The sequence below is a fragment of the Triturus cristatus genome, chromosome 1_2 (genome assembly GCF_964204655.1).
Source record: "Triturus cristatus chromosome 1_2, aTriCri1.1, whole genome shotgun sequence".
Taxonomy (NCBI): Eukaryota; Metazoa; Chordata; class Amphibia; order Caudata; family Salamandridae; genus Triturus; species Triturus cristatus.
The window spans coordinates 446,976,706-446,991,076 of NC_140580.1; the positions used below are offsets into that span (position 1 = coordinate 446,976,706).

Below are 14,371 nucleotides of genomic sequence, written 5' to 3' on the forward strand. Positions count from 1 at the left end.
GACCCTCTCTGGTCACAAGGCACGTGGTGCCGCTGCTATCTTTTACAAGGGACTTGCAGGTGAGCCAGAGGTGTTCCAGTTGTAGAAACAAAGGTACAGTTTTGGGAAAAAATACAGGCACTGGTAACCTGATTGGCGGGAACCCAGTGCACACTCAGTCAAAGTGCATCAGATATCAGGCAAAAAGTGGGAGGGTAACCAGGCAAAAAGGGGCACCTTTCTACGAGAGGAAACTACCATACCTACAAAATTCCTTAAATAAAGCCAGTCTGGAGTCAAATCATGTGAGTCCATGCATTAATGAGAAGGTGCAATAAAAAGCTGTTTTCTGCACTTCATCGGACATCAGAATGTGACAAGAAAAGTCCGGAACAACCATGCTATCATACACAAACAAAAAGAAAACCTACCTCTGCATGTGCTGTTTGAGCCAATTCCAGTTCGTGGCGCACACAGTCGTATTTAGTCTGGCATTCAATTAGTGCATCAGTGGAATCTTTTCGTAGCTTACGCAGGGCATGTGAATGGCCAGTGAAAAATCGGTCCATGGTTTCCTTATGACTTTCCACCTTTTAAGAAAAAAACCTCAGTTACCTCATGAAAAGGATAAAAAGTATAATACACTAATCTTCAAATGAACTATTGAGACAGAAATGTTTCAAACAGTTGTGTACACCTCTGACCGGTGTTAAATCACTGATTTCTGAAAACGCATTCTATACAAATAACACTTAAAAATATGCAAGTAGCTACCTCTCTATTTAGGACAAATAGCTAAAATACCAGCAAATTAATCTCCTCCTGATTAATCAGACAATACAATAATATAAGTTACTTTGGTGGACATTATTTCTGATTCTAAATGTAAAATGCATTAACCCTGCTTCCAATAAAATAAAACAATTAAAATACCGCAACTGCTGAACCATTTGCTTTATGCATTGCCAATTCTTCTTCTGGGAAATTACTTGTATTTGAACATTACAGCTAATCGAACATTTCTGGAAATAAACAGGTCAGCAAATTGGAATAGATGTCCAATTAGATACATCATAGAGGAGAGTACTCTTGATGTAATTAATTATATTTATAAAGGCACATATTACATACCGAAGATCTTGCTAAAACTTTATAGTATACAACTGTAAGTCGCTCACTTTTGGCAACACTATTTCTGGTTGCCATTCCATCTACCTGTAGGCTCCTCAGATGTCGCCTTTCTGACGGAGACCTGGCTGAACCCCTCCTCGGCACCAGACATCGCCATAGCCATCCCGGAAGGCTTCAAGATCTCCCGCAAAGACCGCACCAACGGAGTAGGAATCGCCATCATCCACAAGAACACTCAAAATATCGACAGACACCGACGACACCCTGAGCACCGCTGAACACCTGCACTTCCAGATCCACACCAACCCCAACACCACCCTCAGAGGGACCCTCGTCTACAGATCCCCCGGACCCCAACAGCAGTTCAGCGACTCCATCGCCGACTTAATCAGTACACACGCCCTCGCCTCAACGGACTACATCCTTCTAGGGGACCTGAACTTCCACCACGAGAACAACAACGACCCCAACTCCTCCACCCTGATCGACAACCTCTGACTCAGACAACTCGTTGGCATTTGTGGTAGGGGTAGACTCAGCCTATGGAGCAATAGTTTCCACAACGCACCCCCCTCCAACTTTACATCACTTACTGGTGGCTCGGCCACCAAACCATCCCAGGACATCCCGCCCTACCCAAGTTCAAGATGGTGCAAGACTTCTATTGTGAAGAGCCCTGGGCAGAATACTGGGGTGCACCCAGTATAATGAACCATGGCGCCTGGAAAACCAGTTCTACAGGTTTTCCCCTCTAGAATGGATACCAGCCTGTCTGTCTATACAAAGGAGCAGCCAGGAGTAGGTGTGATTACCACTTGCTTTACTGAGGCAGTAGCCTTTGAAGCTGGGCCATCTGTGACCACCCCCCGGTGTTAGTCATCCTGCTGGTGGAGGTCACACTTCCTCGAACCAGCCACTCTCTTTGTTCCAGTTCCCGGGAGCACTTCAGGGGGGACAGCACACTGTCTCGGGTGTCAACTGCTGCAACTAGACAGAAAAAGCTACGGGAGTTCTGAGCAACAAAGTAGTGACTTTCTTATGTCACTTTTCTATTGCAAATTATCCTAAATCCGGTCTCAGCAATAAGACCAGTATAATGTAAACTCCATGTTAGCCAATGAGTCCACCGGTCTTGCTACAGTTAAAACAGCGATTTCATGTCTTCACTGTCAGGTCATGTCAAACACAAAAGGAACATGCCGTTTTTAATATTAACCACACTGTCTGGTGGGCTACCAAAGACTTCCTGGGTAGTGACTTAGTCTGCCAACTTGACATGGACAAAAAAAAAAAATCAACCCTTTAGCCAAATCAGTGTTAAAGCTATCTGACGCTGCTGCAGTGGCAGGCCTAGTGTCACATTTTCACCTCATCACTGCTGTAGCTGCATAATTAAGTATTGCAGTCCACTAGTGACATTTACCTAATTAGCCCTGGTTACATCTGGTACCTTATAGTAAGGACTTCTAGGCAAGTTAAATGAGCTAATTCGCTATTAGCCAATTGTACACATACTTCGGGGGTCAGAGAGCATGCAAAGGGGTCTGGAAAGCCTTGCACAAACGGGAAATACAAGCAGCATCAGTCTAAAAACTTGGGGCAGGAGGGTGTTGGTTATTGATCATACAGAAAGGAGACCTTTCCTACACTTTACTAGCTGGAAAATGAGCTCAACTGTACCTTCCACAGGGCTGTGGAACTTAACCAAATATCTACTTGTCCAGGGGACAGGTTGCTTCATAAATAAATTTGTCCTGTGAAAAAATCCACTTGGCCCTTTGGTGCCATGTAGTGCAGCAACAATTTATGACAGCAATCTCATTGTACAAAAGCTTAGATTTCAGCCTTTCCGATTATGCCAGGGATCATAGTAGGGTTTGAATTCTAACTATTTCCTTATTTTGCAACCTTTCTGCAGATGTACATACATACATACTATGGCTTGAGGTAGCGTTAAAAAATAGTTGCAGGGTTGGAATGCCCTTTTGAGTGTGCAAACTTACTAAACTGCATGTTTCAGGGATTTTCACCAGCTCTCCTCTAATCTTTTCATATACTGAGTAAGGCTGGACATTTACTCCCGACATTTGCAGAAGCAGAACTTCAAGGGTTGGGAAAAATGTGGTTGGACAGAAAGTGAACTTCTAAACGCTCAACAGATTTTCCCATGAGCAAATCTATACCTACATGCATAAACATATTTTACTAAATGATACTTCAAAGAAATGTAGCCTACAATTTCACAGTACTTTAGTAAAATGATTTTTCTACTTGCATTTTTTTGTGAACATTGCATTTTGAGAGCAAAGGCTCATCAATCTTGATTTCAAGCTTCTGCAGATATTTGCATCTAATCAGAGCATTCTGGGAGCACCATATGTAGCTCATGTTAAACTTCAAAAAAGTATGTACACATTTTTACACTGGAACCACTGGCAGTAGTGCAGTCCGAGCTTACAACATTTCCTTAGAGCGCTCACTCTAGAAAGGCTTTGCATTAATTAACCAGAAGTACAAGTTCGAACATTAACATTTGGATATATATTACCTCAACTGTAGACCATGCCCTTCCCTGATCCACGATGTGGTACTGCAGGGGGGTTGGGCCTACTTCTCTCAAGTACAAAATAAACTTGAAAACCGGTTGTCCTTGACCCCAAACAATATGTCCTGGAGGGACCTGATCTACTAAGCCCAACTGTCTGAATGAACCTGTGTGTGAACTTTGATGGTCAACACTACCAAGGTACCACAATATCTCCTCAACCCAAGTGCCTAGGACTGTAATTCTTTTTTTTTTTTTTTTACTTCTGGGGTTCCCCTGAATCACTACTGTAAGCCCAAGCAAGTTCTAGGATTTGGGCCGCAAAACAATACACCAAATTACAGAAAGTGTATATCAAACAAATAAACAAATTATGAAATATTGTAACTCACGAAACAAAAATCAAAATTTTAATTGGGTTTGATATTTTAAAAATGTAGTTTCATTTCAAAAAGGCAAAGCAATATGCTAGATTCGATTATATTACTGTCATTTTTGCTCCTAATGTATGCTTTTTTGTGGGCATATACCAGTGCTTCAATTGAAGCCACCAGCCATCCACACTAGATTGTTTGCTATACCTGTGCTGCTCCCACAAATCATGCGTAGGGTAACAAATTCTTTAGCCTCAGATTTCAAATGCCTTCACATTTACAGAGCGCTCTAAAAAAAAAGAATTAAAATCGTACATAATACATATACATTAACTTTATTAATCTGCTCATTTAATTATCTGAACAGTCGAAGACCCCATGTGGAGGTGTCAGACAGCCAGGTGTCAAGGATATGAGAATTGCTGGCCTACGAGGACTGGGCCTAAAAGTGTTCCTTTGTCTTAAACGACTTAAAAGTGTGAGCCTGCTTCTGCGAGGTCTGTCCCAAGGGTGCGTGTAGTTGCCTCACTTTAGTTCCAGTTTGAAGCGAGGAAATCTGGTTTCAACACAGCATGAGGTCTGATTCCCCTTGGTTTGAGGTCCCTTACAGTGTTGCATCCACTGGGTGGGTGCTCCGCTCCCGATGAACAAGTTACTTACCTTCGGTAACGATGTATCTGTAAGAAACATTAGTTAGATTCCTCACCTTAGAATATCCCCAGGCGTCAGACTGGATCCGGAAGATTTTTCTTCAGCAATACCCCTTGCGCGTCGCTAGGCGTCGTCTGCGGCTCCGCGTCCGTCGTGCGCCGGAATGACGGAGTACTTAGACGCCGCCCTCGCGCGCTGACGTCAGTTCTTGTACATAGCTTTCCGCGCCAGGAACGCAGAGCCATGCAAAGACCGACACTGGTGCGAAAAAGAAAATCTAGGGGCCTGAAAAGGATATCCTTAACCCTAGATGCCGGTTCGCAGAACGGGGAGGATGGGTGGGTCGGTGAGGAATCTAACTAACTAATGTTTCTTACAGATACATCGTTACCGAAGGTAAGTAACTTGTTCATCTGAAAGAAACAAGTTAGTTAGATTCCTCACCTTAGAATAGATACCCAAGCAATACCATCCCCGGTGGTGGGTCTGCGAACCAAGATCACACCAGAAAGTCCTGGAGGACAGAACGGCCAAAGAAGCCATCCCTCCGGACTTGGCTGTCAAGGCAATAATGCCTGGCAAACGTGTGTAGCGAAGCCCACGTCGCCGCCTGACAGATGTCCTGCAAAGGGACACCCCGTCCAAAAGCAGTAGTAGCCGCTGTGGCCCGAGTGGAGTGGGCACGCAGCCCAACAGGAGGGTCCTTTGTTGCCAAGGAGTAGCAAATTTTGATGCACAAAACGACCCACCGAGAGATGGTCCGTTTGTGCACCGCTTTCCCATTCTTAGCACCCACGTATCCAACAAAAAGTTGGTCGTCCACCCGGAACTGCTTTGTGCGGTCCAAATAAAAGGAGAGCGCACGTTTTGGGTCCAGACGGTGGAGCCTCTCTTCCTCTTTGGAAGGATGCGGAGGCGGAAAGAAGGTGGGCAAGGTGACAGACTGCCCAAGATGAAATGGAGTCACCACTTTCGGAAGAAAGGAGGGACGAGGCCGAAGGACAACCTTGTCCGGATGAACAGACAGAAAAGGAGGCTTTGAAGATAAAGCCTGGAGCTCACTCACCCGTCTAGCCGAGGTGATGGCTACCAGAAAAGCAGTCTTAAGCGTCAGCAGACGAAGAGGACAATTATGAAGAGGCTCAAAGGGAGCGCACATTAGAAATGTGAGAACAAGATTCAAGTCCCACTGAGGCATTACAAAAGGGACAGGAGGGAACGTGTGAGTAATGCCTTTTAGAAAGCGTGTAACCACAGGGGACTTGAAAAGAGAAGGCTGATCAGGAAGCCGCAAGAAGGCAGAGATGGCAGCAAGATAACCTTTCAGGGTGCCCAGGGCAGAGCCCTGCCGGGCCAAAGAAAGAAGAAAGAGGAGAACCTCAGAAAGAGGGGCGGAAAGGGGATCCACAGCCTTTGCTGTGCACCATGCCACAAATTTGTTCCACCGGCAGGCGTATACCGACTTTGTGGAGGGACGCCTGGCTGCCAGAATGATATCACAGACTTCAGGAGGCAAGTCAAATGGCATCAACTGTCGCCGCTCAATCTCCACGCATGGAGGTGGAGGCTGGACAGGTTCGGGTGGAGGACCGTCCCCTGCTGCTGCGACAGAAGATCCTCCTGAAGGGGCAGACGTATCGGAGGATCGGTCAACATACTGAGTAGCTCGGGATACCAGTACCTTCGTGCCCAATTCGGAGCCACCAAGATGACTTGGGCCCGGTCGTGCCTGATCTTCTTCAGCACTCTGGGCAGAAGTGGTATAGGCGGAAAGGCGTACAACAGACCGCAACTCCACTCGTGACTAAAAGCGTCGCCGAGCGAGTGCCGCCTTGGAAATTCCAACGCGCAGAACTGCTGACATTGCGCGTTCTCTTCGGTGGCGAATAGATCTAACCAAGGCTCTCCCCACTGCTGAAAGAGACCTTGCGCCACTTCGGAGTTCAGACGCCATTCGTGATCCATCATGCACCGGCGGCTGAGTTCGTCTGCTCTGGCGTTCAGAGAGCCCGCCAGATGTTGAACCACCAGGGTGACGCCCTGGTGTTCCAGCCACGTCCAGAGGCGCAGGGCCTCCTGACAAAGGGTCCACGACCCCACCCCGCCCTGTTTGTTGCAATACCACATGGCGGTGGTGTTGTCCGTGAACACCTGCACGACACTTCCCCGGACAGAGGGAAGGAAGGCTTTCAGTGCAAGTCGGATCGCTCTCAACTCCAACAAGTTGATGTGGAGACTAGACTCCGCCGAAGACCAGAGGCCAGAGGCCTCTGATCTCCGCCTCTCCCATATGGCCACCCCATCCCAGGAGGGACGCATCCGTCACTACGACATGCTCCGGTTGGGGAAGGGAGAGGCTTCTGCCCATGACCCAATCGCGGTCCGTGAGCCACCACTGCAACTGCTGTGCAGTGCCCTCCGAGATCAAGACATGGTCGGACAGGTTGCCGTGATGCTGGGCCCACTGAAACTTCAGGTCCCACTGCAGAGCCCGCATGCGCCGCCTGGCGTGATGCACTAGTAGGATGCAGGAGGCCATCAGCCCCAGAAGCCGCAACACTAGCCTGACCGAAACCCAGGATAGAGGCCGAAAGATGGGAATCAGGGCCTGTATATCCCGGACGAGCTGTTCCGGTGGATAGACCCGGAACTTCGCCGAATCGAGAACCGCTCCGATGAAGAGGAGCTTCTGAGAGGGACTCAGGTGTGACTTCGGCACGTTGATGGAAAACCCCAGCAAATGCAGGAGATCCGCCGTAGTCTGGAGGTGGGAGACGACTGCCTGGGGCGAGCCCGCCTTCAACAACCAGTCGTCGAGATAGGGGAAGACTGGAACCCCTGATCTGCGCAGATGAGCTGCGACCACCGCCATCACTTTCGTGAACACCCGAGGGGCACTGGTGAGGCCGAAGGGGAGCACTGTAAACTGAAAGTGCTCTTGGCCCACCGTGAACCGCAGGTAACGCCGGTGGGCCGGCAGGACGGGGATGTGGAAATATGCGTCCTGCAAGTCCAACGCTACCATCCAGTCTCCGGGGTCTAGGGCAGCTAGAACCTGAGCCAAAGTTAACATCTTGAACCTTTCCTTCCGGAGGAAGGTATTGACGTTCCGGAGGTCCAAGATAGGGCGGAGGCCCTCTTTGCCCTTCTTGGGAACCAGAAAGTAGTGGGAATAACAACCACGACCTACTTCTGGGCTCGGAACGCGCTCGACGGCCCCCTTGGCCAAGAGGGCCGAAACTTCCTCGTGGAGAAGATTCAAATGATCCCCCGAGATACGGTGGTGCTGCGGTGGCATGGCTGGAGGGGTCGTCTCGAAGGGGAGGGAGTAGCCCCTTCGGACGATTTGCAGCACCCACCTGTCCGATGTGATGGACCGCCAGTGGAGCAGGTGATGGCGAACTCTGCCGCCCACTGGCGTGGAATGGGCCTGAAAGCTCGGACTAGGAAGGTTTTGAGGCGGATGCTGCCGGGGTGGATGTGGACTGACCTAGTCGTCCTCCAGAACCGCCGCGGCGGAAACCACGTCCGCGACCGCGCGCAGGTTGGTTCTGCGGCTGGTGGCTAGGCGTACGTGAGGAGGCACCCCTTCCTTGGCCACGAAAGGGGCGAAAGGCGGAAGTTTGCGACCGCGGGGCCGAGAGGCCCAAGGACTTGGCCGTAGCCCGGGAGTCCTTAAAGCGATTCAGCGCACTGTCCGCTTTCTCGCCAAAAAGGCGAGTGCCATCAAAGGGCATGTCCATGAGAGAGCTCTGGACATCACCCGAAAATGACGTGGACCGCAGCCAGGCGTGACGTCGAAGCACCACTGAGGTAGAAATGGCCCTACCCAGCAAGTCCGTGGTGTCAAGCCCACATCTTATAGCATGTCACGCGGCATCCCTCCCATCGGCCAGAGCCTGGGTAAGTCGTGTCCGGACCTCCTCCGGACACAGGGGCAGCGCGTCCTCCACCGCATCCCACAGAGAGTGGGAATAACGGTCCAAGAGACAAGCGGTGTTCAAAGACCGCAGGCCCAAACTAAGGGAAGAGAACAGCTTCTTGCCAAACTGCTCTAGTCTCTTGGAATCCCGGTCCGGCGGGGCGGTCGGGAAAGAGGATTGGGAGGTGGAGGCCTGGATAACCAGGCTCTCAGGGGTAGGGTGTTGGGACAGAAAACTGGGGTCGCCCGGAGCAGGGCGGTGGCGCCTGGCGACGTTCCTGTCCACAGGAGGAACTGTGGAGGGCTTGGACCAGGTGCCCTGTAGAACGTCAGTGAGGGCCTCATTGAACGGCAGCAGAGGCTCAGTGGAGCTTGCTGCAGTCTGAAGCACCTCAGTGAGGACGTTTGTCCTCACAGCCACGGCAGGTAGCTCGAGCCCAAGGGCTGCGGCCGCCTTGCGCAGCACCACAGAGAAAGCAGCACCCTCCTCCGACGCCACAGTCGGAGGAGAGATGAATCCAGTGTCTGGCGAGGTATCCAGACCACTGGCCTCCCCCAGTTCATCTGCCCAGTCCTGGGACAGTTGGGCCTGAGCGGCCATAGGATCCTCGGATCCCTCCCAGTAGTCCCCATCATCCGACTCCTGGTGTAGAGGAGAAAGTAACGTAGCCGGGCGGTAGACAAAATGTGTCTCTAGCGGCGTCGATCTCGGCGTCCATCGACGCCGGACCGGCGCCGGGCCCGGAGCGGGACTGAACTGGGGCACGACGTCGAGCGGAGTCGACGTCGGCGTCGGGGGTGGTACCGGTGTCGACGCCGGCGGAGGAGGCGTGACGAGGTCGACCGGCGTCGACGGGGACTCGAGAACGGGTCCCTCGGGCGCTTGCGGCGTCGAGGCCGGAGCAGTCAACGGCGCCGGGGCCGGAGCCACCGGCAGGCAAGGCAGCCCAGTCGGGTCCGCGGGGCCCGAAGGCGCACCAGCGGGCGCCGACGGCGGAGCCAGGTTCCTCATGGCCGAGAGGAAGGCACTGACTTCCGCCGGCGTCGCGTCAGTCCCAGGGACCGGAGGGTATGGGGACGTGCGCGGCGCCTGCGGCTCTGCCGGAGCCGCGGGGGTGGAACCACCCTGACCCTCGGCAGAGTCGCGCGACCGGCGAGGGGAGTCCGAAGAGAGATGTCGCCTCTTGGACTTCTTGGAATGCTTCGACTTACCCAAAGACTTGGATCCCGACGACCGATGGTGACGTCGGCTGCGGCTCCGCGACCGATCCTTGGACCTCCTCCTGGACCGGGATCGAGCGACGTGCGGAGCCGAGTGGCGGATCTCGTCTAGCCTTCGAGGTCAGGGCCTTGCAGTCGGAACACGACTCCGTGTCGTGGTCGAGGCCCAAGCAGTACAGGCACCAGCGGTGATGGTCCGTAACCGACATCAGGCGGTCACAGTCAGCACAGGCTTTAAAACCAGGCATCCTACCGGCACCGGAGTCGATTGACAGGATCAAAAAGGATCAAAAAACTAGTCAAAAATTGACTAAAGGGGTAGCTCTCCCGGATCTGCGCTTACTGGCGCGGAAAAAAGAAGAACTGACGTCAGCGCGCGAGGGCGGCATCTAAGTACTCCGACGACGTCATTCCGGCGCACGACGCCGACGGACGCGGAGCCGCAGACGACGCCTAGCGACGCGCAAGGGGTATTGCTGACGAAAAATCTTCCATATCCAGTCTGACGCCTGGGGATATTCTAAGGTGAGGAATCTAACTAACTTGTTTCTTTCAGATGCAGGTGCATTAAGGGTACTGATAAGAATAGCAGAGAAACAACCCAGAAGCCAGACTTGGTCTCAAAACTAGAGGTCATGGAATCAAGGGACCAGAAAAACTTTCAGGTTGCTGCATTGGAAAGGCAGATTAAAGAAAACTGTTGGCAGACCTACAGAGATTTACAAAATACCATATCCACTTGTGCCTTTTTAGAGTATCCTTGTTAACTGCTTGTGAAAACACGTGCCAAGAGTGGCATTCACTTTTAGAATGTGCTGAAGCTTATGAATCAGAATGTCCAAGTGCTGGATACCCCCCCCCCCCATTGCATAAATTTGAAAGTGAAATCTGGTCTGACAATTCATACTGTAAAGAGAATTGCTGTTTGAATACATTGCCTTTTCAACTGCTTTCTTCAGCCCTTTTTGCAGAGTGCACTTAATCTGAATCATCCAAAACGAAGCACGTTAAATAAAAAGAACACATTTGAAATTACAGGTTTATAAATGGTCAGTCAGTCAACGTTACCTTCTCAGCCAGTGCAGCAAAACTTTGTAAGGAGAGTTTCATGTGAGAATTCAGATCCAGCAGAGAGGTCACCATAGGAAACAGATTTCTTTTAAACGTACTCTCCAAGTTAGTTTTATGATCCGCCTGAACAAAAAAAAATATATATATATTAAATTCTCAATAGCAATTTGCTTGAACAAAAATGAAAGGACATTTATCTGCACAGATAATACCAGTAGTCCTAATGCAGAATTGTACTTCTAATCATCAGGGCTAGTTACAGAACTCGCCCATTCTTTGCATTTCTCATCAAACATAAAATAGTTGGATTAAGAAAGAACATGCCAAGATGAGATGCAATACACCAACACGGAAACAAAAGTGAAAGCCAGCTCTAGCTAAGTAAGTAACCATTTATTAGAGTGACCAGAATGAGTGACACGGACTAAAAGTTTGTCTGCTATTCGATCGTTTTACTAGATTTTTTTTTACATAAAAATATCTCCAGGTGCCAGACAGGATTAGAAAATCTTCCGCCTCTCCAGCGACAAAGTGGTGCTTGCTGTCACTATGTAAAACTGATACATCTGAAAGGGGTGCCTCCCACAGGAAAGATACCTGTTCAACTATAATTTCCACAATTCATAGAGAAGGGTATGGAATAATCTGAAAGTATCTGAATTATAATTTTAAAAACTCCAGGCGGCACAAGGGCAATGATTAGCCTGCCAACAGACACCAACAATTAGAAAAAAATGGCACCAAATGCAACTGTTACCATATCTAGAAAGTCTTTCAAGAAATATCACAAAAGTGTTCAAGGACACATTTTTAATATCTATAATTAGCGAGGGGACCAAGATTTATTGATGGAGCTCAGCAAGAACACAACCCTACAAATGAGGAATATAATCCAAACTTTGATACCACATAGGAATATAACCTCCCTCATAATGGCCAGCAGCAATAAAACCTGTACCTAACCGGAGTAGTGCAAGAATACGGGGTGGGATCTTTGAGAACAGTACAAAATATGGCAATAAAGAACAAGCTACTTACGCATTATCTGGTAGAGACAGTCTAGCCGCAGACTCCTTAACTTTTGAGCCGATGGTTCCTCAGGCCGTTTTCTGGCCTACTTTAACTGTTTTTTGTCAGTTGGAACAGTGTGCCTTTTCTCATGTCTTCAGCCTTTAAGGCCTGTGGGTTGTGTGCACGACAGTGGTCGGCTACAGACCCACATTGTATGCGGTGTTTGGGGGGGCCGGGACCACTACGCCTCCAAAGATTGTGGTTCCTGCCAGAAGATGATGCCGAAGGCGCTCAAGGACGCCGAATGTAACTCTCGGCAGTGTGGCTGACGCAGTCTTAGGACACTTGACGTCAGCCTCTCTTCTACTTTTCATTTGGAGGCACAGGGAAGTTCCAGGTGCTGGAAACGTTCAAGGGGACACAGTTCGCCATCAACGTCTAAAGGTAAGCATAAGCGGTTGAAGTCGTGGCACCTCTCGACTTTACTGTGTCGTGACTCACAGCTCCTCCCACTCGCAGGTTAAGGACTCCGGACCAGACTCCGCCCATGCCTCCCAGTGTTTCCAGGAGTCGGGGCGTCGATGGTCCAAATGAGAGAATACTATAAATCGCTGCATCTCGTCTTTAAGCCTCCTCATCCATCAGTTGGAGAACTCCGGGCCCCATGAAGGGGAGAGAGGAACCACCCCAATGGGTTCCCCCTGTGTAGGCTGGTGTGGGAAAAAAAATATATCCATGGATATATATCACAGTTATGGGAATCCACTCAAATTCTCCCCCGCACTATATATCAGACCCATTGAGCTATCTAGATCTGTCTCTGACCAAACTGCTTTCTCTGTCCTCTGCAGCCCCCCCCCCCCCGCCATCCATTACAGCCCGATTCAAGGACCTTTATTGCCCTCTGACACCTCGATGGTTAACAGCTGTCAATATAAACCTCACTCCAAGGCGTGCCATCTCTTACAGGATTAGCTCGACCTGCCTGGTGTGTGGTTTTTTTGCGTCACTCTGGACAGTTGGACAATGTTTTTACCTAATAGCCATCTGAGTAGTTGGATAGACACTAAGCAGCGTCGGCGGACTTTGCTTTGGCACTATTGCACAGCCCTTCCAGGTTCCAACCTTCAGCATATATTCTCGATCAACTGACTCCGGCTTTGACATCAACAGCACCGATCGGAGACATTTCTCCTCCTCCTCTGCACCTGGTGCGAATTTGATGGAGGCAACTGGATGCAATGTTGTTTTTCAACTTTCCTCATGGTGGAACTTCTGAAAGAGGTAATATGGAGGATTCTGGGCTATAACAGCCTATTGCTGACACTACTCCACCTCTTGTAGAGGAGAGTTGGCTTTCTGCACTTGGTGAGGCTAGTGGGCTAGAGTCATCCATGGCCTCATGACAACTGTCTCCTCGTAGTCCTGCTACTGAGGCGAGTTCCTAATTTGCAGATATGTTAAGGAGAGTGACTATGGTTTTTTTATTTTTTTATTTTTTTTTATTTAGTTTTCCAAATGTCCAACATATTACAAATCAAATCTATTAGATCATCTTTTACCAGCAACCCTTCCTCCCCGGGTCCGGATGGGAAAAAAAAAGAAGATGAAAGAAAAAGGCATTAATTAGAAAGGGCAGAATGTCTTTACAAACTTGAACAATAATCATACAATACAGACACCAAATTCCGCATTATATAGGGGGGAGATAATAGTAATGAAAAAGTCAACAGAAAGAAGTAACAATCCATTGCAAGTTAACTATTCTGGGTATCGAACCATCTAGTCAGGAGGCCCCACACCATCAAGCCTTTTTTTTTTGCCCTTCTTCCCTTCTTGGCATAAATTGCTCTCTCGAGCCTATAAGTAGAGAACAATCTCACTTGCCATTGACCAAAAGATGGGGGGTTCAAATCTTTCCAGTACATAGCAATACAAATTCGTAGAATGGTCATTGCGACAAACAGTAGTGCACCCCCTTCTTTAAGATCAAGTTGATTATACAGCCCTAACATAATAGTAACTGGCCCAAGCTGGATATCAAAAGAGGACTCTACTTAGAAACAGTTGTACATCCTTAAGTAGCATCTCTAGTTTTGGGCATGTAGCGAACATGTGGACAGAGTCCACACTATATTCTAAGCAGCGAGGACAGGTAGTCAGGTAGTACCGGGGCCAGTTGTCCATTTGGCAACTCTGCTAGGGGTTATATACAAAAAATATCCCGTCTTATAGAATTGTGCTTGCAATTTAGGAGATAGTAGATATATTTGTGCTAAGCCCAAGGCGGAACAGAAAGCATTAGGTGGAGTTTTTAGTTCCGCCTGCCATTTAGCATCTATTTTGCATAAATCATCTAGTCGTAATTTATTCATTATACAGTAGGCATCTCCTATCCTCGGTAAATTAGAGCCAAGCAATCTATCTATAAGATCAATCGCTACAAACCCCGCAGATCCACCAGTT

The 14,371-nt window shown here is 49.1% G+C and overlaps 1 protein-coding gene across 6 annotated transcripts in view; it reads right to left on the bottom strand.

The window, feature by feature from the left end:
• The window catches only part of KIF11 (kinesin family member 11), a 271,380-nt gene that overhangs the window by 100,172 nt on the left and 156,837 nt on the right, over positions 1 to 14,371 (bottom strand). For all 6 annotated transcript variants that reach the window (XM_085606145.1, XM_085606146.1, XM_085606148.1 and 3 more), the window contains 2 exons: positions 10,892 to 11,017; positions 411 to 569 (listed from right to left, as the gene is read on the bottom strand). In XM_085606145.1, coding sequence (XP_085462271.1) covers positions 411 to 569; positions 10,892 to 11,017 — 285 coding nt within the window. The remainder of the gene's footprint in view (positions 1 to 410; positions 570 to 10,891; positions 11,018 to 14,371) is intronic.